The 17,177-nt window shown below is 31.0% G+C and overlaps 7 protein-coding genes across 10 annotated transcripts in view; 6 read left to right on the top strand and 1 right to left on the bottom strand.

Moving 5' to 3' along the window:
• Nucleotides 1–17,177, bottom strand: part of LOC129951704 (rho GTPase-activating protein conundrum) — a 73,796-nt gene that overhangs the window by 23,470 nt on the left and 33,149 nt on the right. The gene's annotated exons all lie outside the window — the stretch shown is intronic.
• On the top strand, nucleotides 1,343–2,486 carry LOC129951709 (uncharacterized). Its single transcript, XM_056064005.1, has 4 exons — nucleotides 1,343–1,490; nucleotides 1,547–1,714; nucleotides 1,773–1,958; nucleotides 2,022–2,486. Exons 1-4 carry the CDS (start codon nucleotides 1,437–1,439, stop codon nucleotides 2,172–2,174), a joined length of 561 nt encoding a protein of 186 aa, XP_055919980.1. The 5' UTR covers nucleotides 1,343–1,436; the 3' UTR covers nucleotides 2,175–2,486.
• On the top strand, nucleotides 2,960–3,891 carry LOC129951711 (uncharacterized). The gene is made up of 4 exons (XM_056064008.1): nucleotides 2,960–3,106; nucleotides 3,173–3,331; nucleotides 3,395–3,580; nucleotides 3,651–3,891. The coding sequence occupies exons 1-4, from the start codon at nucleotides 3,053–3,055 to the stop codon at nucleotides 3,807–3,809; spliced, it is 558 nt and encodes a 185-aa protein (XP_055919983.1). The 5' UTR covers nucleotides 2,960–3,052; the 3' UTR covers nucleotides 3,810–3,891.
• LOC129951705 (uncharacterized) lies at nucleotides 7,250–8,207 on the top strand. The gene is made up of 4 exons (XM_056064001.1): nucleotides 7,250–7,398; nucleotides 7,460–7,627; nucleotides 7,682–7,867; nucleotides 7,939–8,207. The coding sequence occupies exons 1-4, from the start codon at nucleotides 7,300–7,302 to the stop codon at nucleotides 8,089–8,091; spliced, it is 606 nt and encodes a 201-aa protein (XP_055919976.1). The 5' UTR covers nucleotides 7,250–7,299; the 3' UTR covers nucleotides 8,092–8,207.
• On the top strand, nucleotides 10,372–11,404 carry LOC129951706 (uncharacterized). The gene is made up of 4 exons (XM_056064002.1): nucleotides 10,372–10,520; nucleotides 10,582–10,746; nucleotides 10,813–10,998; nucleotides 11,056–11,404. The coding sequence occupies exons 1-4, from the start codon at nucleotides 10,458–10,460 to the stop codon at nucleotides 11,206–11,208; spliced, it is 567 nt and encodes a 188-aa protein (XP_055919977.1). The 5' UTR covers nucleotides 10,372–10,457; the 3' UTR covers nucleotides 11,209–11,404.
• Nucleotides 12,843–13,730, top strand: LOC129951710 (uncharacterized). Its single transcript, XM_056064007.1, has 4 exons — nucleotides 12,843–12,988; nucleotides 13,050–13,211; nucleotides 13,274–13,456; nucleotides 13,523–13,730. Exons 1-4 carry the CDS (start codon nucleotides 12,926–12,928, stop codon nucleotides 13,673–13,675), a joined length of 561 nt encoding a protein of 186 aa, XP_055919982.1. The 5' UTR covers nucleotides 12,843–12,925; the 3' UTR covers nucleotides 13,676–13,730.
• On the top strand, nucleotides 14,794–16,256 carry LOC129951708 (uncharacterized). Of its 2 annotated transcripts, XM_056064003.1 has the most exons (4): nucleotides 14,794–14,929; nucleotides 14,997–15,158; nucleotides 15,215–15,400; nucleotides 15,457–16,251. In XM_056064003.1, the coding sequence occupies exons 1-4, from the start codon at nucleotides 14,867–14,869 to the stop codon at nucleotides 15,607–15,609; spliced, it is 564 nt and encodes a 187-aa protein (XP_055919978.1). In that variant the 5' UTR covers nucleotides 14,794–14,866; the 3' UTR covers nucleotides 15,610–16,251. The 2 variants fall into 2 exon arrangements, with proteins under 2 accessions (XP_055919978.1, XP_055919979.1); XM_056064004.1 differs by lacking the exon at nucleotides 14,997–15,158 and having other exon boundaries at nucleotides 14,830–14,929; nucleotides 15,457–16,256.

Raw genomic sequence — 17,177 nt, forward strand, 5'->3', positions numbered from 1 at the left:
TATTTTATTTTATAGTTTTTATTTGTTCATTATTACGCCATTAACACCTGCGCAATGGTGGACCCAATTTGTTAAACCTTTTACTTCTACGAATAAACAATAAAGAATAACTAATCAAAACTGAACCAAAATAAAAAAAAAGTGAAAACATTTTCCGCCCCATGTCGCAACAGTCGTTGTCGTTTAGTTCATTTGCATTCCGTTTGGGCGTTCGTCAGTCTAATTTATTGTTTCAGAACCAAAAATAAGTAAAAACAAAAGAACATTCTTGTGGTAGGTAAACAACTATAAAATCCAAAATTAATTCCTTCGACGACGACGGTCTCCCTACTGTACTCTTGCACTTGAAATAAGGTCGACTTTCGGTGTTGATTTTGAGTCCCACCTCACGAAATATAAGTCACCGCAATGGACAAATGCTTTTTGGTACTTGGCCTCATTAAATGACCTCGATGGTAATGGTTTTATTTGACTTGATTAAGTACTACAAGTCTGTTGTTTTTTGTACAAAGCTGTAGGCGATATGTGATAAAGAAAACATAAAAGTTTTAATGATTATTAAATCAATAATATTTATACGATACTTACTGTCTATCAAAGATTATTGTTTCTAATAATGGCTATGTTTCTATTATTAGAAAGGCCAAGTTCAACCAAAAATAATTGTTTCGAAAATTATATTTAAAAAAAATCTGTTTGCAAAAATATTGTACTGATTTGTGTCAAACTTCAGACAAACAACACTCAAGGACTAAAAATCGTATTAAGGAACCATATGGACACAGATTAACTTTTATTAAAAGCTTCGTTATTCATTTATATTTACTTCGGTTGTTAGAATCAGTAAAACCCGAGTGAAAAAAGTCAAAACAAGATATGATAGAAAAATATATAATACAAATTTTGTCAGACATCGGAAAAATCTGTTGAAAAGTTATAAAATCATTTGACTCCCATTTGTTATTTTTATTTAGTACCCATGCTTTTGTCAACAAATTTTGCATTATAGGGATTTGAGCATTTGTAATAAGCAAAACAAATTAAGTTATTAAATAAATTGGTTTGAAATGAAAAACATTGTTCCCTAAAATTGTTGCAAATCGAAACACGACAAGATTTCAAAAACACTTGTAGTTTTTGTACCTTGAAAGCCGTATCTTTCCATTTAAATGGAAAATAATTATAGCCTTTCCCAAAGACATCATCATACATGAGATAATCTTTTATAATTTCATTTAGCTTGTTAAATAAAACACTCCAGTAAAACAAATAATCGGTGTTGAAATTTAAATGTTTATTGTTAGTGATTTTTACTACCGATAAAAGGATTAGATGGAATCTTCTTTACACAAGTTAAAACTATTTATTTTTCTTCTATTATAAAAGCTTATTGTATTGCCAACAAACCCATAGTTTGTTTATAATTTGCAACAATAATGCAAACATTTAAAATCCTCATTTTACTTTTAGGGATTTTTGGTAGTTCTTTGGTAATTTTATGTACATTTTTTGAATTTTATGAAATTTACATTACTTTGTATTTAAGAGTGGAAGCGACTTCAATTTTGAGTTAGAACGTATTGAGGCTATAAAAGGTGAAGAAGAAACTCTAATTGATTATTCCGGCGTTCGCCTTAGTAGGCCTGGGCGTGGTGAAAGTTATGTCGCAAATGGCTTCAATATTATAAGTGAAGACTTAGGTGAAGATATCATGGTATGAATATTTTGACAGTTGTCAAACTAAAATTTCAAGCATTTTACTTCATCCACAGCATGAGATTAAAACAACTTACAGTGCATCTGGAACTAGTCAATTCCGTGTACATCCGTACACAGTACAGAAATCGACAGCTTGTGAATTTTTCAAAACATTTTACAGAGAGTACGGTCAACCGTGGATTGCAGGACATACAGATTTCCCTATTATTCCGGAGGAGGGAATCTGTCCAATACCAAAAGTAAGACTTTAATTTTTTTCATGGGAAAATTATGATTTATTATTATTTTACATTTATTTATAGGGAAAATATTATGTAAAGGATTTATTGTTTGACTCAGATAAAATTCCAAGTCATGCTCCCAGAGGATGGTGGAAGTTTGAGCAAATATTTGAAAGGAATGGTAAATGCGTCGGTGGTCTGGCAATGTATGGTAGGATAACCGATAAACTTTGATTTTCTTTGTCACATTTGAAAAAATCAATGTATCTCGGTTATTATACAATATGATATTTTAAGCTTTCATTTTTAACTTCAAATGACACAATAAAAATTATATGTTATCATAATCTAATAATATAATTAAAAACCTTGTTATAGTCATTTAAATTGCAATAGCAATGCACCTTTCCATAGAGGAATCTGATTAGTAATGGTTTGGGTTATTCGAGTATGTTAAAACAAAAACAGTTCTAATAAAATCTGTACATATATGTACAGTGTGTCTAAAGTTTGTTTTACAATAAAGTAATACAGTATTTTATTTAATAGAGTTTTTTAAGTTTCCCTTAATATTTGTATGGATGAGTAACTCTGAAAATTTCTGAGACACATTTTTTAATTGAGTCAAGACGGTAATAAAGACTTTCGTGAGTAAGGTGACAAGAGCAAGCTTTTATTTCAAATACTTTACAATTAAAAGTTTGTTGGATAAAGATTTTCATTTATCCATATCAGCAAAAGATTTAGTTGAAAGTTGTGCCGTAAGATAAGGCCAAGTGAAAGAAGACCAAATTATTTTGAAGGTGATTCCAAATTTTGAAAAATGGTCTTATTTCACGGCACCATTCAGGGTGATTAAATAAAACACTTCCTCACAGCACTGTAGCGAGAATTTTCTATTTCATAATTTATCACATCATTTCGCAACAATATGAACTAAAAAACGGTTATCATAGGGTAATTAATATAGCCACGTTTTTGTGAATGATTTAAAAGAACGATAACTTTTTTCAGGACTTAATGATTGTATTAAAGTTACAAAACGCCAGTTATAAAAGTGGTAAGATGCTCTTATAATTTCATTAATTACGTTTGAAACAGATGCCTGTACCATGCACGCGTTAGGAACAATTATTTTGTTCTTAGGGAATTTTCGAATTATTTTGGTGACTTTATTCTTTTACTTTTTGAATAGAAATTATATTGAATATCTATTTGCTGTAATATTGAAGGGCATGATGAATTATGAGATCGAATTCGAGCGTATTGAAGGAATTCCAGGTGATGAGGAAACTTTAGTTGAAAACATTGTTCGGTTAAGCAGAAGAGGTGAAGACTATTTCCTCAATGGCAGGTTGACATATCACGATGATCTTGGAGAAGATGTACTAGTAAGTAACTGAGATTTCTTTTTTTTAAATTGAAATAGGTACAAAGGTACATTTGTCTTTCAGCATACGGTTACCACAACTTACAGCGCCGATGGAAGTACCCTTTTTCGTACTCATCCATACACCGTTCAAAAATCTTCCATTTGTGAATTTTTCAAAACTATCTACAGACAATACGGGCAGCCTTGGATAAAGGGTCACACAGATTTTCCGGATGTACCTAAAGAAGGGAGATGTCCTCTACCAAAGGTAAGTTTAAGATTCCGATACATATACGCATTAAATATTTGTATTTTGAAGGTATTCTAAAACTTAACAGGGAAGCTGGTACATAAAAGATATGTCAATCCTGAATGGAACTATTTTACCAATGCATGCTCCCAAAGGCTTATGGAAAATGGTGCAGAAAATTGAGAGAAATGGAAAAATAATTGGAGGCTTGACAATTCTGGCAAGAATTTCGGTGAAATTGGTTTAGAATATGTTTCGAAGTTTATCAGGATTGTAGAAATAAAGCCACATAAAGATATTGAATAAAAGCAATTTTTAAAAATAATAGCCCAATTATTTTTAAGTTTTTTTGAAGATGATGTATACATAGTTAGAACTGAAGAATAAACATGTTTAACTAAAGATATTCAGTACCTTCATGTATATGGAAAACTAAACTAGATATTCTCCTTTTTTATCAAAATTTTTCATCTGGAAAAATATGTTTTAAATTTTATAGACATTAACCCCTTACTGCATGATTTTTTTTTCTTCATGAAAAAAATATATGTGATAGTTAATTATAATTAAAAAAACACGTGTTTCAGGAATTTAGATTTTTTTGAGAAAAAAGTGGAGAATTTTGCGATTTCCGGTTTGGATCATATATGGCACATTGAGCAGAAATGGAACAAAACATTTTTCAATAAATTAAATCAATTATTTATTCAAAAAATTATGTAGTATGGAATATCGTGAAACAGTTCCTTTTCTCATTCAAACAAAGATTTACTTTGAATTTTCGGCACTCCACATAAGATCTTCCAGGGCAGTCTGGAACTTTACACCGCTTTCTTGTGGTCCAAACAGGAAGGTGATCTAATTGATCTAATCGAACGTCCTGCGATGGCATTATGGCAACAGGTCCCTTCAATTTCTTCAATTGTAGATTATTCTCCATGACATAAGAGGGTCGTCCACGTTTGTTTGTTGTACTTGGTTTGCTGGCATGGCATAAATCTTCGGCTACCGCGCACTTAAAATCTGCTAGTGGCAGCCACGCCTCAGAACCATCAAGCGTTCGTCTGTACAATAGCCACGCATTCACGGCTGTCATGTCGATCATGTGGAAGAATATTCTGTGGTAAAATTTTGTTGATCTAATTTGTATTCTATAGTAGCCAAGAAGAGCATCCAACAGATCAACTCCACCCATATGCCGATTATATGCCATGACAGCTTTTGGACATGATACAGTTTGGTAGCTCTTTTCTTTTTTGTTGAAGCGTTGGACTTCAGAAGACGGTTTGCTGCCGATATATGTCGAAGCAAGGTTCACAATTCTGTTGTCAAACCATGTTACTACAGAAATATCCAGGTTATCAATTGTCACCAGTTTTTCCACAGTTGGACCTCTTCCTTTTTTTTCAATTCCTTTTCGGTAGGAACTTTATATCCCGGAATCCGATTGGCTTTTATTGTTCCTAGCGGTAAAATCGCTTTCTTTGCAAGATAAGTCAACAGCGGTAAGGACGTGTACCAGTTGTCAAAGAATAATTTGTAGTTGAATCCGTCGGGAATAGTTCTCACCAGTCGAACAACAACGTCACTGGATGTACTTATCTTTGGCAAATCGGTTACCAACTGTACATGTCCTTGGGCTCCAGTATAAAGTTCAAAGTCGTAGCTGAATCCAGAGCTACCACTGAGAACAAAATATTTATATCCCCATTTGTGTTGTTTTTTTTGGGTTATATTGCCGCATAGATGATATGCTTTTGGTTGGTATGATTTGTTCATCTACTGCCATATACTCTTCTCTGGGGACAGTAAGGAGTCTCTGCCTTGTTTGGTCCAAGAATGGTCTTATTTTTTTGAAGGGGATCATGTCCTGGTTGTCCTTTGGGTACTTGCGTCGAGTTGGTGTTGAAATGTATGAATTTTTTTATTTCTTCGAAACGGTTACATGCCATTACAGAGTTAATTTTTGGGTAACCTAGGCTTTCATTCCAATAAAACCTAGTTGATGGTAACTGTACGATGGACATGTACAGGCATATTCCAACAAACTGTTCATGTTTCATTGCTGTAATATGGGCAATCTTTTCGGGACGTTTTTCACAGGAGTATCGGATAGTTTCTTGCTCTATATATTTGAACATTTCGTCTGTAAACAAGTACTTGTAGAATTGTACTGGCGTATCCAAGCTCCTTATTTCCTCAGGTAATGTCGTATCACCTGTGAATGCGGTTTCATGATCACCTTTTTCCAAAAACCCATCCCGCCATCGGTGTTTTTCAGCTCTCGCACTTCTACTTGAGGGAGGTATCATCTGGGATAGAGGAATATTATCCTCTAATTCCCAATCGGATTCATCAGACTCTGGAATATATAGAGGCGGAAGATTTTTGTTCACCTCGTGCTCATCATCCGATAGATCTTCGTCACTGCTGTTGTCGGGAAAATTTTGGATAGTAGTATGGATACCTCCGTAAAACCGATGTGGGTCCATATCACGTAAATATGTATGAATGTAGGTAAAAAAAAATATTTAACTTTTGTGCTCTTATTGCATGTTGGTTCAAATGAACGTATATTTCTGCATGGTGTGCCATATTTGATCCAAACCGTTTTTTCAACTTATAAGTACTTGTTACTTCATAAAATCGAAAAACTTCATATTGTCAATAATATTTATATTATTTGCTTTCTTGGTATATTTTTTTTCAATCACTACATTTTATATTTATATTTTTTATACAATTTTGAATTTCTCAAAAACGCATTTCTCCTACTGCACCCTTTGTGACGAGTTTGACGGAAAAATTAGTTGCCGAAACTCGTTCACAGATAACGTTTATCAATAAAATTTAGAGCGTTCATGTTACTAATTTCACACTGTATGTACAAAACAACAGAATTAGTTGAAAACTGGAAAATATCGACAAAAATACGGTTTGGCTCATAAATGAGCCACCATGCAGTAAAGGGTTAAAGCTTTTATTACTTCACGAATTTCAAAATATTTGGCTATATATAGTTTTTATATTCAACAAATACATATCTTATTTCTTTCCAAGCTATTGAAATACAATATGTTCTTCCAATAAAAACTGTGCATCTCAAGACGTCTCAACAGTGACAGTTCATGAACAAAAAAATATCAAACAAACCTAAATCTGAGGAACGGACTTATTTAATTCAAATATAAGAAACTAGACGTTATATAAATTAATCGAATCAATTTTAGCGTCCTAAAACAATATCTACTTTAGCTTTAGGTGGCTTGAGTAACATTTTAATCAATCGTGTGAAAATTAGGAAAAATCGAATTTTTGTAAAAGAAATAAAGTGAAGAAATCGTTAGTATTTTTAATTTTCGGGACACAATCGACCGACTCATCTTATTTGACTATAAAATTCAGTTTATAGATCAGTTTAAGATCTAAGCATTTATTATTAATAAAAAATGTGTTCACATGCAAAAAAAAAAAAAAAACAAAGTTACAAAGTAAATTAGCTCAAAATTATTAAAATTGATTCTCGAAAATACCTTGAAAATAGTTATTATTCGTGAAAACATTATCACACGTGAGATTATCTATACCAACTACACATTTTGCTTGTTAAATAAAGCACTTTTATAAGTTTTTCGAAATGTAAATGTTCAATGCTAATGATAACAAGAATCGATAAATAATTTGATACAATCATTAACACATATTAAAATAATTTATTTTCCAATATAAAAGCAAATATGATGCTCTGGAAATTCAAAGTTTGTTTTAAAATTTCAACAATAATGCACAAATTAAAAAGCCTACTTTTGATCTTAGGAACTTTTGGTAGCTCCTTGGTATTATTTTTAATATTTATAAAATAAAATGCAACTAAGTTGACAATAAATGTTATTTTAGTGTACGAGGGACTACGATTTTGAGTTCGAACGTATTGAAGCAATAAAAGGAGAAGAACAAACTTTGGTTGATTATTCTGCCGTACGTCTTACTCGGCCTGGGCGAGGTGAAAAATACGTTGTTAACGGAAATATGATTTATCCCCAAGATTTGGGTGAAGATGTCATGGTATGAATATCGTTCTGTTATAAGAAAATTTCAAGAATTATATTTCATCAACAGCATATGGTTAAAACAACTTATAGTCCAGGTGGAACTAGTCAATTTCGAGCACATCCATACACAGTCCAACAATCAACTATTTGTGAATTTTTCAAAACTTTTTACAGGAAATACGGACAACCTTGGATTGAAGGACACACCGATTTTCCTATTATTCCTGAAGAAGGCATTTGTCCGCTACCTAAAGTAACACTTTGATTTTTCTTTGTTTTTTTTTTTTAATAATATGTAATTAATTTCGATTAATTAATTTATAGGGAAACTATTATTTAAAAGATTTACTGCTTGACGAAGACTTGCTTCCGGATCATGCTCCAAAAGGTTTATGGAAGTTGGAACAAATATTTCAGAAGGACGGTAAATGTGTTGGTGGTCTGGCAATGTTTGCTAGAATAACCAATAAAGTTTGATTAAAAACATTATGACACTAAATTTAAGAAATTATTGTTCTTAAACTTATTCATAAATAAATTTAAATAACCATTTATAAAAAAAAAGAAGAAAAGTACAATTTGCATGTTTTAAATTCGAGTCAAGATTTATTTTGATTAATCTGTTGATATAAGTAAATGTAGGAAAATAACTAAAAGAATTCATAGTTTTTGTTATATTATTTGTCGTGTAATATTGATTTCAAATTCGAATTTTGATTTCTTTAAAATTTTAAATACAACTAGAACAAAAAATTCATGTGAAAATAATTAAAACAAATAAAATACAATCCTGCATTACTTCATTCTTCATACAATATTGTTATATTATTTAATCACTGTTTAAATTCACGTTAACAATTCTAAACTATTCAAAAAAATAATCAAACACAAAAAAATGCGTCAATAGGTAAAATTTCAAAATGTATTAAAATTTTAACAAGGTACAATTCAAAGACATTTTGTTTTGTATAAAAAATGAGACCTTAATTTAATGACATTCTATAATTTTAAACGAACAGGTACGAACACTCTTTTGTGTAGTAGATGCATGTTTCAGTATAAAACTGAACTCCAGAATATCCAGCGATACAAGTTTAACAAACGGGAATCATTTCAAGCTAGTTTTAATTACCCGCTGGAACTCTTTCTAATCGATCGTTATCAACAAAAAAAAGATTCAAACATGAATACCGGGGAGTCGAAAAAGAAGTTATGTAGGTAGTAATATCACTTCCCTGTCCATCATCATCTACCATTTGAATCTATGTATGCTTATTTTAATCGCCTTGACCATCTATAAATTGAGATACAAATTTTTAAAATAGATGAAGAACTGGTTGTGAAACGAAAACAGAAAAAAATAACAAAAATAAGCTCAAAAACTCAAAAACTCAAATTCCTTCCTCAACAAATACTTTCTGCCAATAAAACTTGTCAAATTCTACAGGTGGGTATGGGCAATCTTATATAGAGGAATAGCAGACTTATATGTATGTCTCTGACGTACGCTCCCAGTAATTGCTCATGTACAATGTTTTGATAGCTCTTGATCGTTGCAGTGTTCCACCTTCATTACGCCAGCTGATTGCCTTGCAAAAATGAGCTGCTAAAAACCAGCGGGGCAAGAAAACAGCTAACAGCAAACAACCACCAAAAAAGACAAAAAGCTTTGGCACGCCATCGCCATCGGCATGGCAGTGGCAACAGTGCCAGTCATATAGTCATCCGGAGTCGCTGGCTGTAGGACCAGTCTTAGTGTTGTTGTACTGAGTTTCTATTTCTGATGTGACCATAATACATTTCAGCAAGTAATTCGTTTTCTATGTTTGGTAAAATGAGTCACCTTCCGTTGGAAGTCGGTATTTTGCTTTCTCAGTTCTTTTTTTAGTTTTTTTATTTCCTTGCAGTCAGGTTCGTGTCTTGGCCGTTGCGCCAGATTAGCAAGAAATTTTTATTGGTTTCGATTGTAATTGAAACACTACTAAGTTTTTTTCTGAAGATGTACTAAATTTTATTAAAAATTTACTCAACACTATTAACACAATAACATAATATTTCAGAATCATTTTACTGACGAAATGATACAAATGTTATTTCCATTTAATTTTGTAGTTTTACTAAAAAATTGATCATAACGCTACTATAACAATGTGTTATCTATTTGTATTGTTTTTCCTTCAAAAATTATACAGTAAAAATAATAATTTTAGGGAACAATTATCAGTTAATTCAGTGGTACACTCGGACACATGAGCATTTAATCCTCGAAAAGTAATTTTTGGTCATTAAAATTGCTTTCTCAAATTAGTCTTTCGAATTCGGCTTAAAATTATTGATCCCCTTCATCGCTGACAACATAACTCTAGAGCAGGAATAGTCGAGAGGTTTAAGTCACTAGGCCCTCAGCGGACTGTTGCGTTATCTAATTGTAGATACATGTTTAAAAACAGATTCAAAAGAGCTTTGACGAAATGTAACTACAATTCAAGAGATTTGTTACTTTTTTTTGATAAATTGGGATTAAGGCTCATCAAGTCGTATAGCTTTCTATCAAATACACGATATTTTGTTTCCAGTATTTTCTAGAAGAATTATTAAATTAGGCGCATAACATGTAGCTACATTTTTGCCATATTACATATATATGTTTATTGCTGTAATTTGTAATTAACAATTTAATACAATCATGAACATGGAATAATTGTATTAATGATATGATAAGATCGACAGCAGAATTCGCCAAAGCCAAACAATTATTTAAATTCTACAAAATCTATTGCATTAACACATCAAAGTTTTCACAACTAAGTTTTTTCTGTTAGTCAATTATCCGAAGCTGGAAAATGTGGACACAAGATTATTTATTTGTTTTATTCTATGTTTGCACCTGCTACTGGTTTAATGTGGTGAGTTTAATTTCATGGACTTTATGAAAATTATTTGAATTCTAACTTACTTATTTTTTAGTTGTGTGAACTCGATTATTTGATAATTTTAGATCGAATGGAATCTATCAAAGGAGATAGAGAAGACCTTGTTAATTTTTCCGAATGGAAAGTATCTCGGAAAGGTTCAAATTATTTTATAAGTGGAAATTTTACATACGAAGTTGATATGGATGATTCTTTTTCGGTAACTTTAACATTTCAATATCGAATAATTTAAGGATGTTTTTATTTTGAAAATCTGCTTCAACAGAGAGGGATAACTACCGCATACAGTCCATTTGCAAATAGTCACTTTATTAAGCAACCATTTCAACTTGAAAAAGTTCCCATGTGTATATTTCATAATACAACTTATAAGAAATACATTGAACCAACATTTAAGGGACATACAAATTTTCCTGAAATACCAGCTGAAGGACTATGTCCAATTCCAAAGGTAATTTATCTGATACTCCAAATTTAATTTCGAATTAAGGACACACTTTTTTTCAAGGGAACCTATTTTGCAAAGGATGCTGCTTTGGATGAAAAAAATCTTCCTATTCATATGCCAAGAGGTTTATGGAGATTAGAAGAAAAATATTTTAAGGATAAAAACTGCATTGGAGGGTTGAGACTGTTTGCACATATCAAAGATAAAAATTAAAAGAAAAAAGAGTCTGTTAAATTGTCTTGTTTAAAAATTTACCAAAATGGTCATACAAATATTTCTTTTTTTTCCTACCACTTGAGCCGAAAACTAATTTTTTGTTATATTTGTTGTTTTTCGTGCTTGCTTAAAATCTTTGTTAGTTGGATTTTTTAAAGAAATTAAATAAACATTACCAACAATATTTTGCATTTAATGAAAACATTTTTTTTAAGGAGTTTTTTAGTGGAAACCCAATTTTTACTCATTTTAATAGCATTTTTTGAAGATTTCTAACATTTATTATTATGAAGTCAATACCTTCAATTTTTCCGAGATCTCAAGAATATCAATCAATCAAATCAATTTTTAAAAACTTTGCGTACATTTCTTTATAGATCTTAATTTTTATAAAACAAAAATTGACTGTTGAATTCTCATACAAATTTTACTGAACGTCGAAAACAATATTTTCCAATATCTTAAATTTTTAAAAGATATTTGAGTCAAAAATCAATTTTTACCAACTTTTGGTATAGATTTTAAACAAAACTGTCAATTCGATTTGACCATATGTCAAAAACGTTATTCTTCGTTGTTTATCTAGGAGATAAAATTGTTTTTGTTCGTAAATTGTTCGAGGTGACTATTTTATTTCGATTCTAGTGACTTTGAAACGTCGAGAAACGTCAAAATTTCCAATTAGACAAATCTGAGCGATTACAATAACTTCCTATGGGAACTTGAAACAACATGTGTTTCTATTTTATTGAATGCTTAGACGAGTTAATATATTCTTTATTCTATTGGCAATAAATTAAAACATAATTTAAGGACATTTTAGAAAATATATATTTATGGAAAATCGGTTGATAAGGAGCAAGTAACGATTCTTGAATTTATAGTATACATTCCTTTTATAAGATGTTATGACGATTAACATTAAGTACAGAGAAGTCAGAAATGTCTTGAAAAGGCGTTTTTAACGCAACATTTTAAAAGTTAATATTTAATAAACGAAATTTATAAAAATTGTTGAGCAGTTTTTGAGATCTTAAAATAGCTGCACAAAGATGGGTTCTATTTCTGCTCTGAAAAAATAAAGCCCTTATTTATAATCAACCGAGATAGATGGAGAAGTTTGTTGGGTACTGTAGTACAGAACTGTAGCGCCACCTTAAGTAAGTAAGTAAGCTATAGGAACTGGTGTGCATTTTATATTATAGTATTTGATTATAGATATAATGGATCAAACTGACTTTTTAACATTACGTTTACAACTTCAATAATAGCTCATTTTTTAAGAGAGTTAACAGTCAAATCTTTTTCATAGTTTATTTTTAATGCACATTTGTAAGGCAACTTTTATTTTCTCGTTACAAAAGAACTTATGTTCTTGCCATGTTATCCAAGGCATATATCCTTGTTCTTTTATAAATTAAGCATTTAGGACAATCTTTGTCAAGCTGTTGTAGTGGCTAAAAAGTAGATTTTCCTTTAAAATAATTATGTAATACAGATTTTAAATATAACAAATGTTATTGATTTACAAAACAATAACTAACAACGAGTTAAAATGTTTAACATATAAATGACAAGGCACATTAACAGCAAAACAATAATTACAGTACAGTTTACATGTTGCGCTGTTGTGTAACAAGAGCTCAAATTGATTTAAATAGTAACCTCGAAGCTCATATCATCCACAAGTTAGTTACAAAATTCGGGCGGAAAAATGCAGTCGCAAAATACAATGATATATGCTTTTATAATGTTTATTTTATTTTGGATATATGTTGTAAGCAATCGGATTAACTAATTGAAAATACGAGTATATTTCTCATTCGAATATATTCTAGTACGCTGCGGAGTATACACTAACTTTCGATCGAGTGGAGCCTATTAAAGGGGATAAAGAAAATTTGGCTGAATTTTCAAATTTAAAAATAATACGAAAGGGTTCGGATTATTATATGAATGGAACCTATACTTTCGTCGATGATTTGGACAATTCTTTTACTGTAGTGTTTGAAATAAATCATAATCAAAAAAACATTTTTCAAAACTATATTTATTTTTTCAGGTTGAAGCTACGACCGCATACAGTCCATTAGAAAATAGCCGCTTCATTAAACAACCCTACCATGTTCCAAAAGCTCCCTCATGTGAATTTTTCAATACTTCTTATAAGAAATTAATTGAACCATGTCTGGTGAATACTAATTTTCCTGTAATACCACCAGAAGGATTGTGCCCTATCCCAAAGGTAGAGTAGTGTAATAACTTTGTGTTTTTTTTTTCAATGAACTTATTAAATATTTTTTTTATATAGGGGACCTATTTTATGAAGGATTCTACTATGATTGACGGTGTTCTCCCACCGCATTTGTCAAGAGGTATATGGAAAGCAGAACTCCGGTTTTTTAAAGATGGCAATTGTGTTGGGGGTGCGGTAACCCTAAGTCGTATTAGAAATAAACATTAATTGAAAAAAATAATTATTTTCCTAATAAAGCAAAATCTTTAATTAATTTGCATAATTACATTTTTCTTATTTAATTGATTTTATCCTGACACGAATACACCTACGACAAGGAAAAAACTGTGTTGCTTGATACTTGAAGTTTTATTTTTTAACAATATTTACCCGACTTATAAAAGGTATATGTACATAGCACGTTTAAATGGGCTTAAAATCGTTTAAAAAAAATATTAAAAATTAATAAAGGTGTTAAAGAATTGTATTTTGAACTTTTGTTTATAAGTTATTTTTCCAACTTCAAATTGAATTCCACGATGAAGAAATTGATGCTATTTGAGAAGAATCTATAAACGTCTTTCTACCAAACAATTTTTTAAAGTTTAAAGAGATAAAATTTATAAACAAAGTTTCCAATAATTCCTGAAAACTAAGAAAAGCTTGATAAAGTATTGAAATGTTTGGTCTATGTTAAGGGTGCTTTAACCTATTTTACACTTGGCCATAATTTTTGGCATACATTTTTTTATCAACGTATGTTAGAACTTACGATCCAAACGCATATTTAAAAACAAGTATCTTACCCACATAACGTCGTTCTTTAAAAAAATTACCTATTAACATTTTTATGAATGAACAGAAAAAATTGCTAAATCAACGGAAGCTCCTCCATGTGCAATACTAGCAGAAAGTGGAGAGTAAACTATTAACATTTTTATGAATTTTGATCCCTCGTTGAGGAGCTGTCATCGTTTAACACGGTTACAAAACTTTAAAAATAGTTAGATTTAGATCTTTTCATTCTTGAGGAAAAATTTAAGACAAAATAATTTGTTATGGTCCCTACAAACTTTAAATAAAAACTAATTAAAACAAACAATTTCTCTTTTTAAGCTTTTAATTTTTTTAGTTTTTAATAATTTGATTTTTAAACTATTTCAACAAAGGTAAGTTTTTAGCCTATTTTCTAAGTGTTATAGACTCACAAATAAGTTCTTGTTGCGATGAACCTACCAAAAACTCTTACAACGAGCAAAAATGTTTAACATTTAATTTACAAGCAATCGTTACATCAAAGCGGTAATTACAGTACAGTTTACATGTTGCGATGTTGTGTAACAAGGGCTCAAATTGATTTAAATACTTATCTCTAAGTTCATATTATTATAAGGTTATTTAAACAATTCTCGTTGGAAAATGCAGTCGCAAATATTAATGATATACGCTTTAAATATTTTCACCTTAGTTTGGATATTTGCTGTGAGTGATTGAATAATATTGACTAATTTAAAAAGAAAAATTCAAATTTTTCACATAAATATTTTAGCACGCTAAAGATTACGTTTTTATTTTTGATCGAGTGGAGAACATCAAGGGGGACAAGAAAGATTTACTTGATTGCACTGCATTGAAAGTAATACGAAAGGGTTCGAATTATTTTATAAATGGGACCTATACTTTGCGAGATGTGTTTGATAATTCTTTCTCGGTAGTGTTTTTATTGAATCAATTCTTAGACAAAATTTTGAAAATTATTTTTTGCAGGTTGATCTTACAACCGCATACAGCCCATTAGGAGATAGTCGTTTTATAAAGCAACCGTTTCAGCTTAAAAAACGTCCTGTATGTTGTTTTTACAATACAACTTATAAAAACCATATAGAACCATCGTTTATGAAACATTCTGATTTCCCTATAATACCGCCAGAGGGATTGTGTCCTCTTCCAAAGGTAATTGTTCTTTTTTATGTGTTAGTTAAATACCATTGTTTTTTTTTTATTTAAAGGGAACCTTTTATATCAATGAAGTTAGTATAGTTGATGATAACCTTCCATCTCATTTAGGAAGAGGTTTATGGAGATTAGAAGAAAGGCTTTACAAAGGAAACGAATGTGTTGGGGGCGTGAGAGTCTTTGTTCAAATCAAAGATAAACATTAATTTTGTAGTAGTTTTTCCTATCAACAGACAATTTAAAGTACTGAAAGAACAAAATGCTGACACAGGAACAAAATAATTTTAAGATCAATATATTGAAATTCCGAGTTTTTACAAAGGTTGTGAAAGTTTGAACTTGCATTTTTTTTTATTTGGCAGAAGAAAGACGAAAGACTGTTCTACTTTTCACATATACACATGTTTAAACAAAACATATAGCACATTCAATGAAGCTTAATCTTTTAAACAAAATTATATATTAAAACAAATTAAACAAAATGTGTTAATTAACAATAAAATCGCTCTTGAGAAGGTCGTTCTTTATCTTAAATTATTACTATTATCATACGAAAATAATTTTGTATTTTTTCTGTTGATAAAAACCTCAAGTTAAATATTGTGGATATGCCAAGTAAATATTGTGGAAGTTAGCTTATTGCTCACGAGAACATTTAAAAATAAGAAGCCTGTTAATTTGTAATCCCAAAACAAACCAAAGGGGGTGCATTTTTATTTTAAATTTGTTTGTATCTGATAAAAAGCGTTCAAGTCGTTTGCAAAAGATAAGCAATTGCTTAATTATTTTTATCTTAAACAAATTATCAATGGCATGGGTCTTGTGAAACTCGCAAATACATTTAATAAACAACATTTTTGTTGTGCATGTGTTGATGTTTGTTCAGAATTTTCAATTTTATGGTTGGAATATTTAAATGACTTCTTAATAATTTAATAACAATACAACAAACTACACAAAAATAAAGAGGAGATACTACCTTTTTTTGATAATAAGCGCACACTCAAGGGGATATTACTACCCTTATTATGTGGACACAATGTGAGCACTAGGAACGGGAGGGAGGGGTTGAAAGGAGGTGTCGGTGCACATTGGATTTGAATTCCTGAATATTGCATTGGCTGGGAAAGACAGAGTATTGTAAGGAATTCCACATTCGCGTAGTACGGCTAAAGAACGATTCCCGTATTGACAGTACGACCAAAGTTGGGCTCGAGGGTATACTGAGCATTCCTAGAAGCGTGAGTTTTACAGTTGAACTGTTCAAGGGGAGGAATGCAACTGGCTATTTTTCTGGAGTATAAACCGTTAAAGTAACGGTAAAAAAAGTAAGGCAAGAAACATTACGACGATGTTCAAGCGACGTAAATGATCCGATGATGGTGTTTTCACCAATTAATCTAAATGCCCTACATTCTATACTGTCAAGTCAGTTGTAAGAGCACCACCTCAAAGATGGGAGTTATACTCAAGCTTTGGACTTATATAAGTCCTGTAGATAACTGACAGATTAGAGGGGGAGACAAACTTTTTGCATCGCCTTAAAAAACCCAAACGTCTGGCGGCATTTTTGGCATCATCGCGTATGTGGTCGTTCCACATAAGGTGGTTGGTGATACACATACCGAGGGAGAATATCGAGATGTTCAGTCTCCTCGATGCAAGTGCCATCCATGGATAATGGCAAGAGGGTATATCTCGATTTAACGATAAAAGAATGCTGTCTTTTGTTTTCGAAGATTTAAATTCCACGCGGTTTTTTATTCCACATAAA

Source organism: Eupeodes corollae, chromosome 3, assembly GCF_945859685.1.
Source record: "Eupeodes corollae chromosome 3, idEupCoro1.1, whole genome shotgun sequence".
Lineage (NCBI taxonomy): Eukaryota > Metazoa > Arthropoda > Insecta > Diptera > Syrphidae > Eupeodes > Eupeodes corollae.

Excerpts from the sequence above, each read along its gene's own strand:
- LOC129951710 (XM_056064007.1), top strand. The coding sequence starts at position 12,926 with ATGCAGTCGCAAAATACAATGATATATGCTTTTATAATGTTTATTTTA. Across the intron at positions 12,989-13,049 it reads TTTTATTTTGGATATATGTT|TACGCTGCGGAGTATACACT; the intron begins GTAAGCAATCGG and ends AATATATTCTAG. Across the intron at positions 13,212-13,273 it reads ATTTGGACAATTCTTTTACT|GTTGAAGCTACGACCGCATA; the intron begins GTAGTGTTTGAA and ends TTATTTTTTCAG.
- LOC129951709 (XM_056064005.1), top strand. The coding sequence starts at position 1,437 with ATGCAAACATTTAAAATCCTCATTTTACTTTTAGGGATTTTTGGTAGT. Across the intron at positions 1,491-1,546 it reads GGATTTTTGGTAGTTCTTTG|AGTGGAAGCGACTTCAATTT; the intron begins GTAATTTTATGT and ends TTTGTATTTAAG. Across the intron at positions 1,959-2,021 it reads GAATCTGTCCAATACCAAAA|GGAAAATATTATGTAAAGGA; the intron begins GTAAGACTTTAA and ends ATTTATTTATAG.
- LOC129951711 (XM_056064008.1), top strand. The coding sequence starts at position 3,053 with ATGCACGCGTTAGGAACAATTATTTTGTTCTTAGGGAATTTTCGAATT. Across the intron at positions 3,332-3,394 it reads ATCTTGGAGAAGATGTACTA|CATACGGTTACCACAACTTA; the intron begins GTAAGTAACTGA and ends TTTGTCTTTCAG. Across the intron at positions 3,581-3,650 it reads GGAGATGTCCTCTACCAAAG|GGAAGCTGGTACATAAAAGA; the intron begins GTAAGTTTAAGA and ends AAAACTTAACAG.
- LOC129951705 (XM_056064001.1), top strand. The coding sequence starts at position 7,300 with ATGATGCTCTGGAAATTCAAAGTTTGTTTTAAAATTTCAACAATAATG. Across the intron at positions 7,399-7,459 it reads GAACTTTTGGTAGCTCCTTG|TGTACGAGGGACTACGATTT; the intron begins GTATTATTTTTA and ends ATGTTATTTTAG. Across the intron at positions 7,868-7,938 it reads GCATTTGTCCGCTACCTAAA|GGAAACTATTATTTAAAAGA; the intron begins GTAACACTTTGA and ends ATTAATTTATAG.
- LOC129951708 (XM_056064003.1), top strand. The coding sequence starts at position 14,867 with ATGCAGTCGCAAATATTAATGATATACGCTTTAAATATTTTCACCTTA. Across the intron at positions 14,930-14,996 it reads CCTTAGTTTGGATATTTGCT|CACGCTAAAGATTACGTTTT; the intron begins GTGAGTGATTGA and ends TAAATATTTTAG. Across the intron at positions 15,401-15,456 it reads GATTGTGTCCTCTTCCAAAG|GGAACCTTTTATATCAATGA; the intron begins GTAATTGTTCTT and ends TTTTATTTAAAG.
- LOC129951706 (XM_056064002.1), top strand. The coding sequence starts at position 10,458 with ATGTGGACACAAGATTATTTATTTGTTTTATTCTATGTTTGCACCTGC. Across the intron at positions 10,521-10,581 it reads CCTGCTACTGGTTTAATGTG|TTGTGTGAACTCGATTATTT; the intron begins GTGAGTTTAATT and ends CTTATTTTTTAG. Across the intron at positions 10,999-11,055 it reads GACTATGTCCAATTCCAAAG|GGAACCTATTTTGCAAAGGA; the intron begins GTAATTTATCTG and ends CTTTTTTTCAAG.